Source organism: Lethenteron reissneri, chromosome 25 (genome assembly GCF_015708825.2).
Source record: "Lethenteron reissneri isolate LAM-NWPU_2019-01 chromosome 25, ASM1570882v1, whole genome shotgun sequence".
Taxonomy (NCBI): domain Eukaryota; kingdom Metazoa; phylum Chordata; class Hyperoartia; order Petromyzontiformes; family Petromyzontidae; genus Lethenteron; species Lethenteron reissneri.
In genome coordinates this window covers 4,015,832-4,032,326 of record NC_083803.1, presented here as the reverse complement: position 1 = coordinate 4,032,326, position 16,495 = coordinate 4,015,832, and the positions used below count along the sequence as shown (strand labels likewise).

At 53.9% G+C, this 16,495-nt stretch overlaps 1 protein-coding gene across 1 annotated transcript; it reads right to left on the bottom strand.

The window, feature by feature from the left end:
• Positions 1-1,501: 1,501 nt before the first annotated feature.
• On the bottom strand, positions 1,502-16,233 carry LOC133346882 (prokineticin receptor 2-like). Its single transcript, XM_061558711.1, has 4 exons — positions 15,470-16,233; positions 14,530-14,839; positions 8,004-8,263; positions 1,502-3,836 (listed from the first exon to the last, which is right to left on the bottom strand). The coding sequence occupies exons 1-4, from the start codon at positions 16,231-16,233 to the stop codon at positions 3,683-3,685; spliced, it is 1,488 nt and encodes a 495-aa protein (XP_061414695.1). The 3' UTR covers positions 1,502-3,682.
• Positions 16,234-16,495: the final 262 nt, after the last annotated feature.

Here is a 16,495-nt window from a genome sequence, read left to right as displayed (position 1 = left end):
GCCAACAGAATAAATACAACGCGCAACAGACACGCGCACGCCCGTGTGTGTGTGTCTGTGTGTGTCTGTGTGTGCGCGGGCGCTAAACGCGCGCGCCCCCGACTCCAACCGCGTTGCTCGCAGTGAAAGGGACATCGCGTGGACGTTGCGCGCGACTGGCCTGGTCTCTCCACTGACAGAAACAAATACGATTATTTCCACCCCGCCCCCGCCATAGGAATGTTGAATTCTCACCACTGGCACAGAGCTGCCAACGGTTATGAGCGCCGGTCAACTCTCGGTTGCGTAGGGAGGCACTTTGGCTTGATTTGTCTACAATTGATATTGTCTGAAAACCTCACGAGCTGTTCATATTGCACGATATGCGTCATTTTTTTAAATCATGAAACAACAAGTGTCCATTTCAAATTCTCAGAGATTGGAAAAATTATGATGTATTAGGGGAAACCCATTTGTGGCCGAGCCAACACCACGACGTCGCTACACTTGATAATAACACTGGTCAACAAAAAACACATTTTTTTCTGGCCTGGACTTTTGCAGCTGGGTGCTGATTCCAAATCTGATCTCAGATTTGCTCTAGCACATCTCATTTTTATGCTATCGGCATACCCCTTTTTAATTGATTTTACCCGAAATTAACTCTGTCACTTATGATTGCAGGTTGTTGCGAGTCAGTGACTGCTTTAGTGTTAAAATATGGTGCTGTATTTTTAGGATAGTGTGTTCATAATATCATTTTATGTAGATATCCACATTTATTTAATATTTTTCTTCTGCAATTTTTATTGAAAATGCAACATTTGATATCTCAAAAACCTGATGTGATAGACGAAAACTGATGCCAGATTTGGAATCAGCACCCCAAAATTACCTTAAAACCGTTTGAATACCTTATGCCAGAAAAAGTGTGTTGACCAGTGTAAGCAGTTAACCACGGGCGGCTTAAACCAGGATTCAATCCCAGGTCCTCGGTGTCTCGAGTCCGGTATCAGCTCCCTGACCCACCAGGGCCATTCTACGTGCTGTCTAATTTGAAGCCCATATCTGTGCATGCACCGCATTAATATTTTACGACAATCAATAATTTCTAGCAGCCCTACATCTGTATCATCATCACCACCGCCACTCCACTGATGGATGACGGCCTCTCTCTCTCCAAATCGTCACCATCTCTCACGATGCCTGCCGTGTAAAAAAAACCTTCTAGCGCCTTCACAAAGGGATTGATGTCAACGTGCAGTATCCACGGTGTACACGAGCGCGTTCCCCTCCTTTGGCCGCCACTCCGTCATTAGTCTTGACCAACAGCCGGTATCCCTCCTGTGTGAACGAGCGTTTTTTTTTTTAAAGCACAGCAATGCGGTCACTTCATTCTGTATTACGAAATAGTATACCTGGACAGTATTGAAACACTATACTTAAGCAGAAACATTTTCACCAAAAAAAATGCTATTTTTATTTTGTTTTACAATTTGATGACAAATAACGTTTCCACGGGACATGCAAATTTAACAATGTTTACCGTAAATAAATACACGATGAATTGTCACTTGACACTGTAACGCGATTCCAGAATGTCCCTTCTCTTGCCCACATACCCACAGCGAACTGATGCTTGTTTAATCGACACTCGGAAAACCAAATTGTAAAGACGGATCCATCTACACGAGAACTGACCACAGCACCATCGTTTTTTTTTGCTTTTCATGGGTCATTTTGTTGTATTCACTTTGCACGTGTGTGCATATTCGTATGTATGCGTATATATATGCATCTGTGTGTATGTATGTGTGTATGTACCTGTGTGTATGTGGGTGCATATATATCTGTGGATGTATGTTTGTGGGTAATGGTCGTGTATTGGATAGCGCGCTGCGCTAGGAACCCGGAAACCCACGTTCTCTTCCCGCTCACGGCCAACACAAGTGATAATTATCTGAACCCGTGTTGGTCCTCCATTATGTCGACTTAGCCTCAATTTACTACCGGGTGCAGGTGTATAGACATCGCCACTCGAGAGACAAAGGCGGCCGGGCGTGGTTCTGGCCACCAACCCACTCGTGTGCCGTGCCGGATTTCATAGGTCCCTCGCTCACAGCACTTGCGACAAAGAGTCTGTTCAGGCTATAAGGCTGTGTACGTGACCAACGCTGTTCTAGGAACTCGGTGACCTGAGCTCGATTCCGGATCACGGCTCACATCAGTGGCGTGTCCGGGGGGCCTCCCCTCGGTGAACGTGTACCGCCCGGTGCGGTCTTTACTCTCAAGCACTGGGGGGGGGGAGAGAGAGATAAAGACGGCCGGGCGTGGTGCTGGTCACAATCGCCGTTCGTCTGTCATTTCCGGCTTCAAAAAGGTGCCCGGTGACAGCAGTTATTTTAGTCCAGTGGTCTCGAAGGTATAGAGGGCGGGAGCTTACAGTCCACGGACCGACACGAATTAATTTCACAGGCCCCCGCGGGCTCCATGAGCCGGACCCGCTTGGCAGCGGGCCGCAAGCAAAATGTATCCGTCACAGCAAGCCTCTGAGCTGCTGCCCTAGGGCTACTCGGTGGGGGCGGAGGGGGGGGGGGTATTTCACAGGGCAGCACTTTCAAATCTGAGCTCCTTCGGTAAAGGCGAACGCTCGTGATTATTCGCGTGATTATTCGTGGATAATGTGTGAGCTTGCGCTTTAATGGGTGGTGGAAGGTCATATTGGGCCCGCAAAAAGAAAAAAAAATTGAATGATTCCGCACCCCTGCGCTCTCTGTGTGGTCAGCACCACGCGTGGCGGCTTTAATGAGTGGGACGTTGTCTCCATGGAACCGTCTCGCACAAGGGCCTTCCTGGAGGACTCTTCACCGCGTGCGCGCTGGGGTGATTTGCGCGAGTGTGTGGTTGCGAGGCAGTGAGTGCTGCGTTCGCTCGCCACACAGAGGGTCGCGATAATTAATGTGCCCGTGGTAGAACGGCATGGCCGCGTTACACCGACTGCGCTCAAAACGCAGAGTTCTCGGAACAGATAATTAGGCGAAACGCCTCCATTACGCCCACGGATTAACATTTTTCATACATTGGCTCTCGTTTTGGGAAGCCCTTTATCAATTCACTGCTGGATTCGTGTGTTGCCAGTTTAATTAAAAGTCCCTTAATTCCATTAGCAAGCTGATTCTCATTGTATCTCATTTAAAGAGGAGTCTTGATTTATTGGGATGTTTAGCTTATTATGTTTACGAGTGTTTGACTTAATGAGCTAGGAAACCGGAGTACCCGGAACATCCCACGCACGCATCCGAGGAGCTAAACACTCAACGCCACGCACCTAAACTGTGTTTTCATTCCACGGGTGGATCGGTGAAGAATGAATCATCTGCAGGATGACACGCATTGTTTCTAGGCCTACTGCCATCTCATGGCCGCCACTTGTCATCGCTAGCCCCATTATCGCTCAACGCTGAGCATTTTCTAAAGGAAGGCCGGGAAGGGCCAGAAGGCCCGGGGCTATAATTTTTCACGGAGGAAATCGAGGGGGCGAGTGGTGTGGGGACGGATCGGGAACGCGGAATGTAGCTCACGGGTTAGCACGGTGATGTCTGAAGTCGCCCGGTGGACTGGCGTGGGCTTCGCGAAGCTTTCGGAGTTACGTTCGGGCACGGGTCGTGATGCCCACGTGCATCTGTCAGCAAGGCACAGCGACTCATCCGCCATGCCGATGACAGAAACCGCCGCAGGCTCGACGAGATGGCTCACATTGACATATATCATCATCATCAGCCATGATCAATGCCAAAGCCGTAGAGCCATCTCTCACCGTCCTTCGATACAATAATACAACTGACTTGTATTTTAATCTAGATTTGTTTCCAAGCGCGATTTTGATTTCGGTCGCCATGGGTTTTCTCGTCACTTAAAAGATTTGAATTCACCCACCTCGAACCACCCCCTCCAATATACAATTTACGCAGCCAATTCCACAGACCCAATTTCTGTAGCCCACCATGTGTTTTTTTATTTTAAAGAGGATCGTTACCTCCCGCTAAATTCACTCGCATTTTTTTTGCAAAGATAAGTATCCCCCGTATAGCCTTTAACAGGCTGTTGGGGCAAGTGCTTTTTGCGAGTGGCATCAATTAAGTCAGACACGACGCACGAGGGAGTGGGTGACCAACACCGCGCCCAGTGCCGATGTTTACACACCGCACCAGGTACTCATTTAACACCGAGTCGACCTAGGGGAGACACAGGACCGGTGTAAATATTGACCATTGTTTTTGGTCGTTAGCGGGAATCAAACGTGGGTTACCGGGTTTGTAGCGTAATGCGCTCACCACTACACTTCGCACCCTACTGCCGTATATATATACAAAGACAAATATCCTCCTCATACTCTTTGGTTTTTTCGGCAAAGTCACGTAGGTAGAAAAATAAAAACAAAAAATAATATATCACGATGTTTCGATCGCAACACAAGCGGTCGTCCTCAGGCGGAAAAAATATAAACAAGCAGTGGTACTGCTGAACCAGCGAGAGAGCTGTTACAACAAGAGGTTTTTTTATGTGGCGATGGGCAAGCAAGCGGATTCTGAGCTGGAAAGGAATTCCATCCATGGACGCAAGCACGTCAGTTGTGTTAATGGGGGAGAATAGGGAGAGAGAGATGAGCACCACAGCAGTGTTAATGGGAGATTAGCACTATGTTGATGGGAGATATTAGGCAGGGAGATTAGGTGGATTAGCAAGTTAATGTCATGTCTATGTGTAACACAAGCTGCAGCTCTGCCAACTTTGCTGTGAGGCAAGCGCGTCCACGCAAGTGAACCACCGAAACAATGATCGCGTCAGTGAGACACAAAGCCCATCCCACAGCCAGAACCATTGCTACACCGAGGCTAATCTCTCCCATCAACATAGTGCTAATCTCCCATTAACACTGCTGTTGTGCGCATATGCGGGGACGATACTCTAATGCAGCGACGGAAGTTAATTTCATGCTAATCTCTCTCCCTAATCTCTCTCTCCCTAATCTCCCTCATTAACACAACTGACGTGCTTGCGTCCGGGGATGGAATTCCTTTCCAGCTCAGATCCCGCTTGCTTTCCCATCGCCACGAAAATAACCTCTTGTTGTAGCAGCTCTCTCGCTGGTTCAGCAGTACCACTGCTTGTTTATATTTTTCCGCCTGAGGATGACCACTTGTGTTGCGATCGAAACGTCGTGATGTATTATTTTTTGTTTCATTTTATTTTTCTACCTACATGACTTTACCGAAAGAACCAACGAGTATGGATTCCTGCAGTTACGAAAGCTTCAAATCAAGATCCTCCCTATAGCCTGAACTGATTGTTGGGGCAAGCGCTGTTAGCGAGCACCTATGACGACCGCCTTTGTCTCCATAGTGGCAATGTTTACACAACCGCACAAAATATTCATTTGAGGCTGAGTTTACCTAGGGGAGGCCCAGGACCGGTTCAGATAATCGTCACCGGTGTTGGCCGCGAGCGGGACTCGAACTCGGGACACCGGGTTCGTAGCGCAGCGTAGCGCTAACCGCTACACACATATACTGTTTACGAATCCTACTTTAAAACAACAACAACAGCAGCAGCAACAACAAAACCCGTACGCAGAGCCGCTTATCCCCAGGTAAGTAATCCCCTCGAAATAAACGCGAGGTCGCTTCAGTGAGTCGCATGCAAGCGGGGAACCCTGACGATGCCCAGGACCTCCCGAAGGCAATTGGCCGCGATAATTATCACTATGTAACACGATTTCCGTTCCAGGGTAGTAAGTGTTATTTTCTAATCGCTTATGCCTCAATAGTATAGAAAATGGCTATTATTCCCCACAAACTTTGCTTTTGTGACCAGGACTTTACGTGAAGGAATCACACAAATGTGTCGTGAGTCCAATTGAGTCGCAGACGTTATCTTGGGAGCAACACTATACATTACGTAAACTTAACGCAACATCACACAATCTACACTCGGGTCTCGACTGCCCATCTAGCCACGCTACGGCAGAACTAGACACGGTTCGCTATCCCGGCCTGGACCACAAACTGGGTCCCGGGCCGCTTGGCTAGAGGCTTCTTCTCCCCGACGTGAATCTTCTTCATCAGCAGCACGAAGAACCTCGAGCTCCTCACGGGGCCCTCGTTATACCCCCCTGGGCTGGGGCTGGCTCCGCCCTTCGCCCCGCCCACCTTCCAGATCTCTCTCGAGCTCTTTCTCGAAGGTTCCCGAGAGCTCTTTTGGACCACGTGACCGCCCAGCGGCCCCCGTCCACCGGTGGCACCCCTCCAATATCATCCGGTCACGTGTCGGCAGGTCAGCCAGCGTATCGTGCCCCGAGGTAACCCTGGCTGGCTGACGCTCCCTCTCGCTCCCTCACGGGAGCCCGCACCGCACACTGTTCACGATGTCTCCGCGCTGACCAGCGCTCACCCAAGCCCCGCTAGGGCTGGTGGTACTGCGCCCAGCAAGCGGGCTACACATAATGTCGGCACATTAACCGCCGTGGCTTCGTAAGCCCGGCACCACACAGTGACAATCACAGTCACTACAAATGCACACCACGTTTTCTCATTAAAAATAGGTAAATTTCAAAATATCACTCTCCTGGTCACAAACGCAAGGTTTGTGGGGAATAATAGCCATTTTCTGTACTTTTAAGGCATAAGCAATTAGGAAATAACACTTACTACCCAGGAGCAAATTTGTTTTTGTTACACAATGTAATGAACGCGGGAATGTAACAGCGGAGGTGGTGGGGAGGGGGTGTGTGTATTAGCTACGCGCCGAAGCTGTGATGCCTTCTCTTGCTCCATCTCAAGCACACACAGAGGGCGAGGGGGGGCTCCCCTTCTGGCGAGTTGAGTGCCCCTCGCCTCCACCCGAGCCGCGGGCACGGTTCCGCGTGCCGAGCGACCCGACGCGGCCTTTTTCCGTCGCGAATAATAATCCACGTGGCGGGTCCGACAGGGCGAGGTCACTGCGCGCGCTGCTGTTAGTACGATTGTATAATGACCCTGGTAATTGGTCATGTGGCAGCGGTGGCGTGGGGTAATTGTAAATACTCTGATCGATCACGCGACCTGTGGATAAATTTAGGCTGCATTGGCGAGATCGTGACCTCGACATCAGAGAGAGAGAGACGAGGGGTTACACGAGGTTTCTGGGGGGTTCGGCAGGGGAGCGGGGGGTGCTCGTGAGTGTTGAGGATACGGAGACACCCCCCCCCCCCCCGTCTCTGCAGAAAGCGTCACGCTTCTCACAATTAGCGGCAATGAAATGACGGCCAGTGGAGGAAGGTGCGCGGTGAAAGCTCCCGGTGCGCGGGATGCGCTTCGCTTAAATCATTCACCCTGATACCCCTCCCCCCCCCTACCAGCCGCCGCCTCACCCAGCACCTCCACGGTACAGCGTTTTTTTCTTTCTGTGCACCCATTCTGCGATTGAGACGCAAATCAATTCGCTCCACGTTTCACGATGCACTTGACGATTGGTAATTACGGCAAGCTGTGTGCCCTTGTGGGTGGTGGTGGTGGTGATAGGTCGCGAGCACTGGAGGCAGCGAGGAACATCGCCACGCAATTTGCGCGCTCCGCTCATCCTCAGCGCGAGTGAACGAGACCACTCATTAAAATCCCCCCCACCCCACAATTAACATCATTAATGAATTAGCGGCACCTAGCCGCAACTCACAAATTCACAGCGGCATTCTAAACCCCCGATACTCGCCGTGAATAAATCGCGACTCCCCACGTCCAAACAGAAACGAAAAATGCGCCCCAACCACGACGAGCTTGAATTCGAGTGAAGCAGCCGCGTCACCCCCCACCCCTCCACCCCTCCACGCCACCCATCACGCGTCCGACACCGCCGTGCACTTGAGCTCCACGCCGACCGGGCTGCTCGGCGCAGTGGCCGAAGCCGTGGCCACGACCGCGGGGGCCGGCACCGCGGCGCGGCCGCTCGGCCCCCGTCGCAGGCAGGGCCGCAGTGCGTGCGCGAGCAGCGCGTCGGGCTTGAGCGTGACCACGAGCACGGTGCTCACGGCGCTGTTGCTCACGGCCACGCACTGCACCGCGTAGAAGACGGTGATGTAGTGGCGCTGGCGCAGCAGCAGCGCGGGGAAGAAGTCGCGCACGAGCGCGAAGCCGTAGAAGGGCGCCCAGCAGAGCACGAAGGCGCCCAGGAGTCCCACGAGCGCCACCACCCCGCGCCGCCGCGAACGCAGCCGGCGACGCGCCTGCTCCGTTTGGTGGCCTGGCACGCGCTGTGTCGGGGAAGTGGTGGTGGGGGGGAGGTAGGGGGGGGGTGGGGGGTGGTGGGGGGGGGGTCATCAGAGACTCGACTCGGCTCGCTCCTTCGCTCACTCGTAAACACGCGCACTCTTTCGCTCCTAAACCATAGTCATTCATTAGCACGCTCACATGTTAACGCACACAAATCATTAGCGTCGCGTGAATTAATGAATGGATGGATATATTTCTTATGAATACAACAAATTACTGTATTCTTTGGTTCTTTCGGTAAAGTCACGTAGATTGAAAAAAATAAAAAAGTGAATAAAATAAAAAATAAAATAAAAATAATAAACCCACGACGTTTTGATCGCAACACAAGCGGTCGTCATCAACACAAGCGGTCCTGATGACGACCGCTTGTGTTGACTACCGCTTGTGTTGCGATTCGAAACGTCGTGGGTTTATTATTGATTTATTTGATTCTTTTTATTCACTTCATTTACTTTCGATCTACGGGACTTTACCGAAAAGAACCAAAGAATATGAATTCCTGCAGTCACGAAAGTTTTAAGTCGAAACGAATTGCTGGTGAGCGTGATTTGTGTGTGTGTGGTTTTTTTAATGAGCGTTATGAACGAGTGAACGTGGTCACGAATGACGGAGCGTGCTGTACGTGAATGGGTGCAATCTGCTCATAACTAACACCGTGTCATCATGTCGGGTCGCTGCGCTGGGTACGAGTAGCATAAACACGCAGACACTACGCCTCCTACTCTCGGCGTAGTCTCTCCTTAACCGATACATATGCCAGTTCACGAGCAATTGCTTCGAAAACAGCTGACGATGTCGCCGAATGTTGAAATCGGCCCCTTGCGTTGAACAAAAGCTGCGGATTGTATGCGCTCTCCCCAACAAGACCGCGTGGCTGATGGAGGGTTGAGCGAGGCCGTAGTGTCTGCTTTGTGTCTTTGTATTCCTCTTGGTTTCCCAGGAAAGCCGGACCGAGACTCGTGACTCTTCTACGGGAGGGTCCTGCCAGATTTTCGCGGCAGGTGGCGCGTTGATTGCTATTTATAATCCCACATTAGTCATTTATTAGGCTCTCAACGGCGCTACTGATGAATTTGTGCCGCTCATGTACAGATGCACATTCACAACCATGCTTCATCACTAATGACCACATTCACTCATTTATAACTCGCCAATTATTAGTTGTATTCACAATGAGCTCCTTCATGACGCACTGCTCCACCCCATTGCTCTCGTTCGCCACCACATACTGATTCGTTACTTATCAGATGACCGCTACCACCACCTAAGCCTGCTTCATATTTCTACCCATCCATTGTAGCCAGCGTTCTCCGTCATCCATCATCATCCCATGAAACATCTTTCCCGTCTCAAAACGCTTCGGCCAATTGTGAAAGCAATGAAAAGGTGAGTGGGGGAGGGAGGGGGGAAGGAGGGGGGAGGGAGGGGGGAAGGAGGGGGAAGGAGGGGGAAGGAGGGGGGAGGGAGGGGGGAAGGAGGGGGGAAGGAGGGGGGAGGGAGGGGGGGGTGAGTGGGAGCGGTAGTGCAGCGGTTAGCGCACTGCGCTAACGATCCCGGCGAGCCGAGTTCGATTCCCGCTCACGGCATACAACGGTGACGAATATGTGAACCAGTCCTGGGCCGTTCCTGTAGATCGACTCGGCCTTAAATAAATACCTTGTGCCATGTGACAACCTCCGCATTGGGGAGAATCGGCTGTGCATGGTTCTGACCACCTACCCCTTCTCGTGTGCCATCTCGGCCACAATAGGTGCTCGCTAACAGAACTTGCTCCCAACATGTTTCATTCTAATATGGGAGGGATCTTTGTCTATATATGAGGGGGAGGGGTTTGAGTGAGTGGAGAGTTGGGGGGGGGGGGGTTGAGTGAGTGGAGAGTTGGGGGGGGTTGAGTGAGTGGAGAGTTGGGGGGGGGGGGGTTGAGTGAGTGGAGAGTTGGGGGGGGATGAGTGAGTGGGGAGTTGGGGGGGATGAGTGAGTGGGGAGTTGGGGGGGGATGAGTGAGTGGAGAGTTGGGGGGGGATGAGTGAGTGGAGAGTTGGGGGGGGATGAGTGAGTGGAGAGTTGGGGGGGGATGAGTGAGTGGAGAGTTGGGGGGGGGGGATGAGTGAGTGGAGAGTTGGGGGGGGGTTGAGTGAGTGGGGAGTTGGGGGGGGATGAGTGAGTGGGGAGTTGGGGGGGGATGAGTGAGTGGAGAGTTGGGGGGGGGTTGAGTGAGTGGGGAGTTGGGGGGTTGAGTGGTGGTGAGCGCACGGTGTTGGACAGGCCGCTCCACGCTTTGTGGGGTGAGGGCTGTGTGGGCGAGGAAGATGACCGCCGTGTACGTCTGGATTCCACGTGGATTATAAGGCCCCCCCCCCTCTCCCCAGGGTCTCTGGGTGTCACACGGGAGCCGTCAGCACGCGTGCGAGATGCCTCGGTAGACACCACGCACAGCGACGCCTGTGGCGAATATCTGATGGTGGACATTTTTTTAAATCCTTTATATTAAGTTCACTTGCTTGCTTGCTTGCGCGCTTACGACCGTGCAAATCTTTCGGTCGTTTTTAACCCACTTCCCGTGATCCAATCGAGCTGGCATTTTGCACACAGACTCGTTGTGCGTGACAATGTATTTTCGTGAAAATTTTTTCCAAAATTTTACACTTTTTAGGGAAAAAAATGTATATTTAATTACCAATTGCTTAATGGTGGCAGGCAATCATCTGACCCATAGGTGGCAGCCATCTCAAGCCAGAGGACGAGAGGACTCTAGCCGCCACGCATACAAAGGATTTATAGTGAAAAACTTTGTTTTTACGGGTTATTTTTTTAGACTTTGATTCCTTCCAAAATCTTTCTATTTGGATATCTGAACGCCTCTTTTATTGCCAGAGAGGGGTAAACGCCTATTTTTTATTTTTCGCGTCGCGAGTATTGTTTACATTCCCGTGTCGTTTCACTTACCACGCGATGTCTGTCGTGCGGGTTTTATCGGGCATCTACCACCGCACTGGCGAGTGCGTGTCAGTAAAGTGCGGGCATGGGCCCTGGGATTCGTTCAGATACCACTCGCTACTGATGTCAGGCGCACGTAGGGTTCAAAGCGCAATGTCCTAACCCGCCGCTCCACTCGAGACGAATTTGTTGACGTCGCTTGTGGAAGAAGGCAAGAACAAAAGTGTGGACCAATCAGTTTCAAAGACAATGCATATATTACACTGGTCAACAAAAAAAAAAACATTTTTTTCTGGCCTGGACTTTTGCAGCTGTTTTAGACTAATTTCAGGGTGCTGATTCTAAATCTGATTTCAGATTTCCTCTATCACATCTCATTTTTATGCTATCGGCATACCCCAATTTCATTGATTTTACCCGAAATTAACTCTGTCACTTACGATTGCAAGTTGTTGCGAGTCAGTGACTGCTTTAGTGTTAAAATATGGTGCTGTATTTTTAGAATAGTGTGTTTATAATATCATTTTATGTAGATATCCACATTTATTTAATATTTTTCTTCCGCAGTTTTGATTGAAAATGCAATATTTGATATCTCAAAAACCTGATGTGATAGACAAAAACTGATGCCAGATTTGGAATCAGCACCCCGAAATTACATTAAAACCGTTGACCAGTGTTATCAGAGTATGTATTTGTTTGCATTCTGACCACAAGTATTGTGGTTAATGCAGACATGATTCCTGGTAAAAGGTTTCAGTTTGGCGCTTTAACATCTCAACACCTGTTTCGTTGCCAGAAACAAGGAGAAAACCTATTCTAAAAAAAAAGTGTCCACCGATTCCACGCAGCCTCCTCGAATGTGGCGTCGCATTTAGACGCCGCGCGCATCGCACGCGCCTTGTTCTCGTGTCCCCACCAGGGGACACCGCTCATCGCAGCCACTGCGCGTTATAATGGGGCACAAGCAGCAGGGAATCGGTGAGCAGAGCCACGGCGCAGAGGAATGATGGAACGGGCGAGGGACGCCGTGGGAATGAGTGAGGGGGGTCGAGGGAATGAGTGAGGGGGGCCGAGGGAATGAGTGAGGGGGCCGAGGGAATGAGCGAGGGACGGCGTAGGAATGAGTGAGGGGGGTCGAGGGAATGAGTGAGGGACGCCGAGGGAATGAGTGAGGGGGGCTGAGGGAATGAGTGAGGGACGCCGTGGGAATGAGTGAGGGGGTCGAGGGAATGAGCGAGGGACGCCGTAGGAATGAGTGAGGGGGGTCGAGGGAATGAGTGAGGGACGCCGAGGGAATGAGTGAGGGGGGCTGAGGGAATGAGTGAGGGACGCCGTGGGAATGAGTGAGGGGGTCGAGGGAATGAGCGAGGGACGCGGAGGGAATGAGTGAGGGACGCCGAGGGAATGAGTGAGGGGGGTCGAGGGAATGAGCGAGGGACGCCGTAGGAATGAGTGAGGGGGGTCGAGGGAATGAGTGAGGGACGCCGAGGGAATGAGTGAGGGGGGCTGAGGGAATGAGTGAGGGACGCCGTGGGAATGAGTGAGGGGGTCGAGGGAATGAGCGAGGGACGCCGTAGGAATGAGTGAGGGGGGTCGAGGGAATGAGTGAGGGACGCCGAGGGAATGAGTGAGGGGGGCTGAGGGAATGAGTGAGGGACGCCGTGGGAATGAGTGAGGGGGTCGAGGGAATGAGCGAGGGACGCGGAGGGAATGAGTGAGGGACGCCGAGGGAATGAGTGAGGGGGGCTGAGGGAATGAGCGAGGGACGCCGTGGGAATGAGTGAGGGGGGTCGAGGGAATGAGTGAGGGACGCCGAGGGAATGAGTGAGGGGGTCGAGGGAATGAGCGAGGGACGCCGTGGGAATGAGTGAGGGGGTCGAAGGAATGAGCGAGGGACGCCGTGGGAATGAGTGAGGGGGGTCGAGGAAATGAGTGAGGGACGCCAAGGGAATGAGTGAGGGGGGTCGAGAGAATGAGCGAGGGACGCCGTGGGAATGAGTGAGGGGGGTCGAGGGAATGAGTGAGGGACGCTGAGGGAATGAGTGAGGGGGGCCGAGGGAATGAGTGAGGGGGGTCGAGGGAATGAGTGAGGGGGCCGAGGGAATGAGTGAGGGGGCCGAGGGAATGAGTGACGGGGTCGAGGGAATGAGTGAGGGGGCCGAGGGAATGAGTGACGGGGTCGAGGGAATGAGTGAGGGGGCCGAGGGAATGAGTGACGGGGTCGAGGGAATGAGTGAGGGATGCCGAGGGAATGAGTGAGGGGGCCGAGGGAATGAGTGAGGGACGCCGAGGGAATGAGTGAGGGATGCTGAGGGAATGAGTGAGGGGGGCCGAGGGAATGAGTGAGAGACGCCGAGGGAATGAGTGAGGGGGGCCGAGGGAATGAGCGAGGGACGCTGAGGGAATGAGTGAGGGAGGGCGAGGGAATGAGTGAGGGGGCCGAGGGAATGAGTGAGGGGGGCTGAGGGAATGAGTGAGGGGGGCCGAGGGAATGAGTGAGGGGGGCTGAGGGAATGAGTGAGGGACGCGGAGGGAATGAGTGAGGGACGCCGAGGGAATGAGTGAGGGAGGCCGAAGAAATGAGTGAGAGGGGCCGAGGAAATGAGTGAGGGGGGCCGAGGGAATGAGTGAGGGAGGCCGAAGGAATGAGTGAGAGGGGCCGAGGAAATGAGTGAGGGGGGCCGAGGGAATGAGTGAGGGACGCCGAGGGAATGAGTGAGGGGGGCCGAGGGAATGAGTGAGGGGGGCCGAGGGAATGAGTGAGGGGGGCCGAGGGAATGAGCGAGGGACGCTGAGGGAATGAGTGAGGGAGGGCGAGGGAATGAGTGAGGGGGCCGAGGGAATGAGTGAGGGGGGCTGAGGGAATGAGTGAGGGGGGCCGAGGGAATGAGTGAGGGGGGCTGAGGGAATGAGTGAGGGACGCGGAGGGAATGAGTGAGGGACGCCGAGGGAATGAGTGAGGGAGGCCGAAGGAATGAGTGAGAGGGGCCGAGGAAATGAGTGAGGGGGGCCGAGGGAATGAGTGAGGGAGGCCGAAGGAATGAGTGAAAGGGGCCGAGGAAATGAGTGAGGGGGGCCGAGGGAATGAGTGAGGAACGCCGAGGGAATGAGTGAGGGGGGTCGAGGAAATTAACGAGGGGAGTCGAGGGAATGAGTGAGGGGGCTGAAGGAATGAGCGAGAGTGGCCGAGGGAATGAGTGAGGGACGCCAAGGGAATGAGTAAGGGGGGTCGAGGGAATGAACGAGGGACACCGAGGGAATGAGTTAGGGACACCGAGTGAACGAGCGAGGGACACCGTCCCACCTTGAACCACAGCTCCTTGGCGATGCACGCGTAGCAGAAGCTCATGGCGAGCACGGGCGCCACGAACTGCGCGCTGAGCACGGTGAGGAAGTAGGACTTGTAGAGCAGCGCGCTCTGCGCGGGCCAGATCTGCCCGCAGAACTTGCGCTGCGCGGGGTCGCGCGGGCCCGCGGCCGGCAGCGCCGTCTCCGTGGAGAAGCGCGCGGCTGGGACCGCGAGCAGCGCGGAGAGGGCCCACACGGCGGCCAGCAGCGCGGCAGTGGTGCGCCGGGCCATGCGGGGTTGGAGAGGCCGCAGGATCACCAAATACCTGCGGAAGGAGGCAAGAGAGGGCGGAGCGGGCGTGGGGGGTACGGGGTGTGACGGAGACGGGAGCCTCGTGGTGAGGGTCCCGGTGCTCGTGAGGGCTGGTGAATGAGAAGGCGAAGCTGTGGGCAGGGTGATGGGTTTGCGATTGAGATCTCATGGGGACATTGCGTGCGAAGTGTGAAGCGATAACTTGGAGGCATTGAGTGAAGATCTCAGCTAATTTAAGCAGAGGATAAATTTAAGAAAGTCCGTGGCAGACTCAGGCATTTGTCTGATAGGTCGCTGAATGTCATGAGGCAATGAGTGGACAATCTCATGGGGATAAAAGTGGACATCTCACGAGGCAATGGAGCCCGAGGGGGTGTTAGAATGATGACAAGTGATCATGGAGCTCTGCCAATCCAGATAATAACACAGGATATTAATAATAAATCGGGAAGATACACTGACGCGTTACAGCCGTGGAGGATGACATTTTTCATTTGCCAATGTGTGAATCACGTGCGGTGTTCGCAGTATCACTGGGCGATAAAGAGACAAGAGGGTGGTCCCTCAGTGAGACGGGAGATGATCACCTACGTGAGACGGGAGATGACCACCCACGTGAGACCGGTGTCTCGCGCGCACGCACCTGTCCACTGCGATGGCGAGGAGCGCATTGGTGGACACGTAGAGCGAGGCGGCACGCACGTAGTTGATCACAGCGCAGAGCCGGGGCCCGTGGCTCCACGTGAGCCTCCGCACCACATAGTACTCCAGCTCGAAGGGGCAGCACACGGCGGCCACCACGAGGTCAGACACGGCGAGGTTGGCGATGAGCAGGTTCGTGGTGTTGCGCAGGCGGCGGCAGCGCAGTAGCGCCACGCAGAAGAGCACGTTACCCACGCCGCAGACGAGCATCGTGGTGCCCAACGCCACGCCGATGAGCAGGCGAGCCGTGGGCAGCGTCGGGTCTCCGGGCCCCTGCGCCCCGTTCTCGTCCTCCACGTCGTACCCCCCGTAGTCGCAACCCGGGGGCCAGTGCGTGGCGTTCAGCTGTCCCGTGGGAGGCGCGGTGCCGTCCCAAGGCTCCGCGTAAAACGCGCTGCAGGGCTCCGCTGCCATGGCTCGAGTGCAGAAACGCGTAAAGACGCCCGCCCGCAGCTTCTGCCCGCGAGTCCCGTACAGGACGCGAGGTGAGAGCTCCGAGGAGGAGGAGGCGGTGGAGTCTAACTCGGCTCCCGGATTGAGCGCGGTGACGCACGCTCGCTCTCGTCCGGCCTCCCCGTGGCCCCCGGGCACAGGCAGCGCCGCGCCGCTATTGCGCGCGCAGTCACTGGAGGCGCGAGCGTGGGTCTGCGAGCGACTCGCGTGGAGTGTGGAATTGCAATGACTGTGTTTGTTCGTTGTGTTCATTTGCCGCGGCTTCGCTGCCGACTCGTGTCGTGAGAGCGGCGGTTTTCGCCGCGTGAAGAGAGCGGAGCGGCACCGCTGGGACTCCTCGAGGAGCGGGGGGGGAGAGAGACTTAATGCGCAAACGCGGAGGCGAGGCGCGCTCATCCGATGCTGGCTGAGCGGACGCGAGTCGGCTCGACCGATTCCAAATGAGCAGTTTTTTGTTGTGTGTGTTTTTGTGTTGTTGTTGTTGCGCCGATGCTTCAGATGGTTATGATGAAGG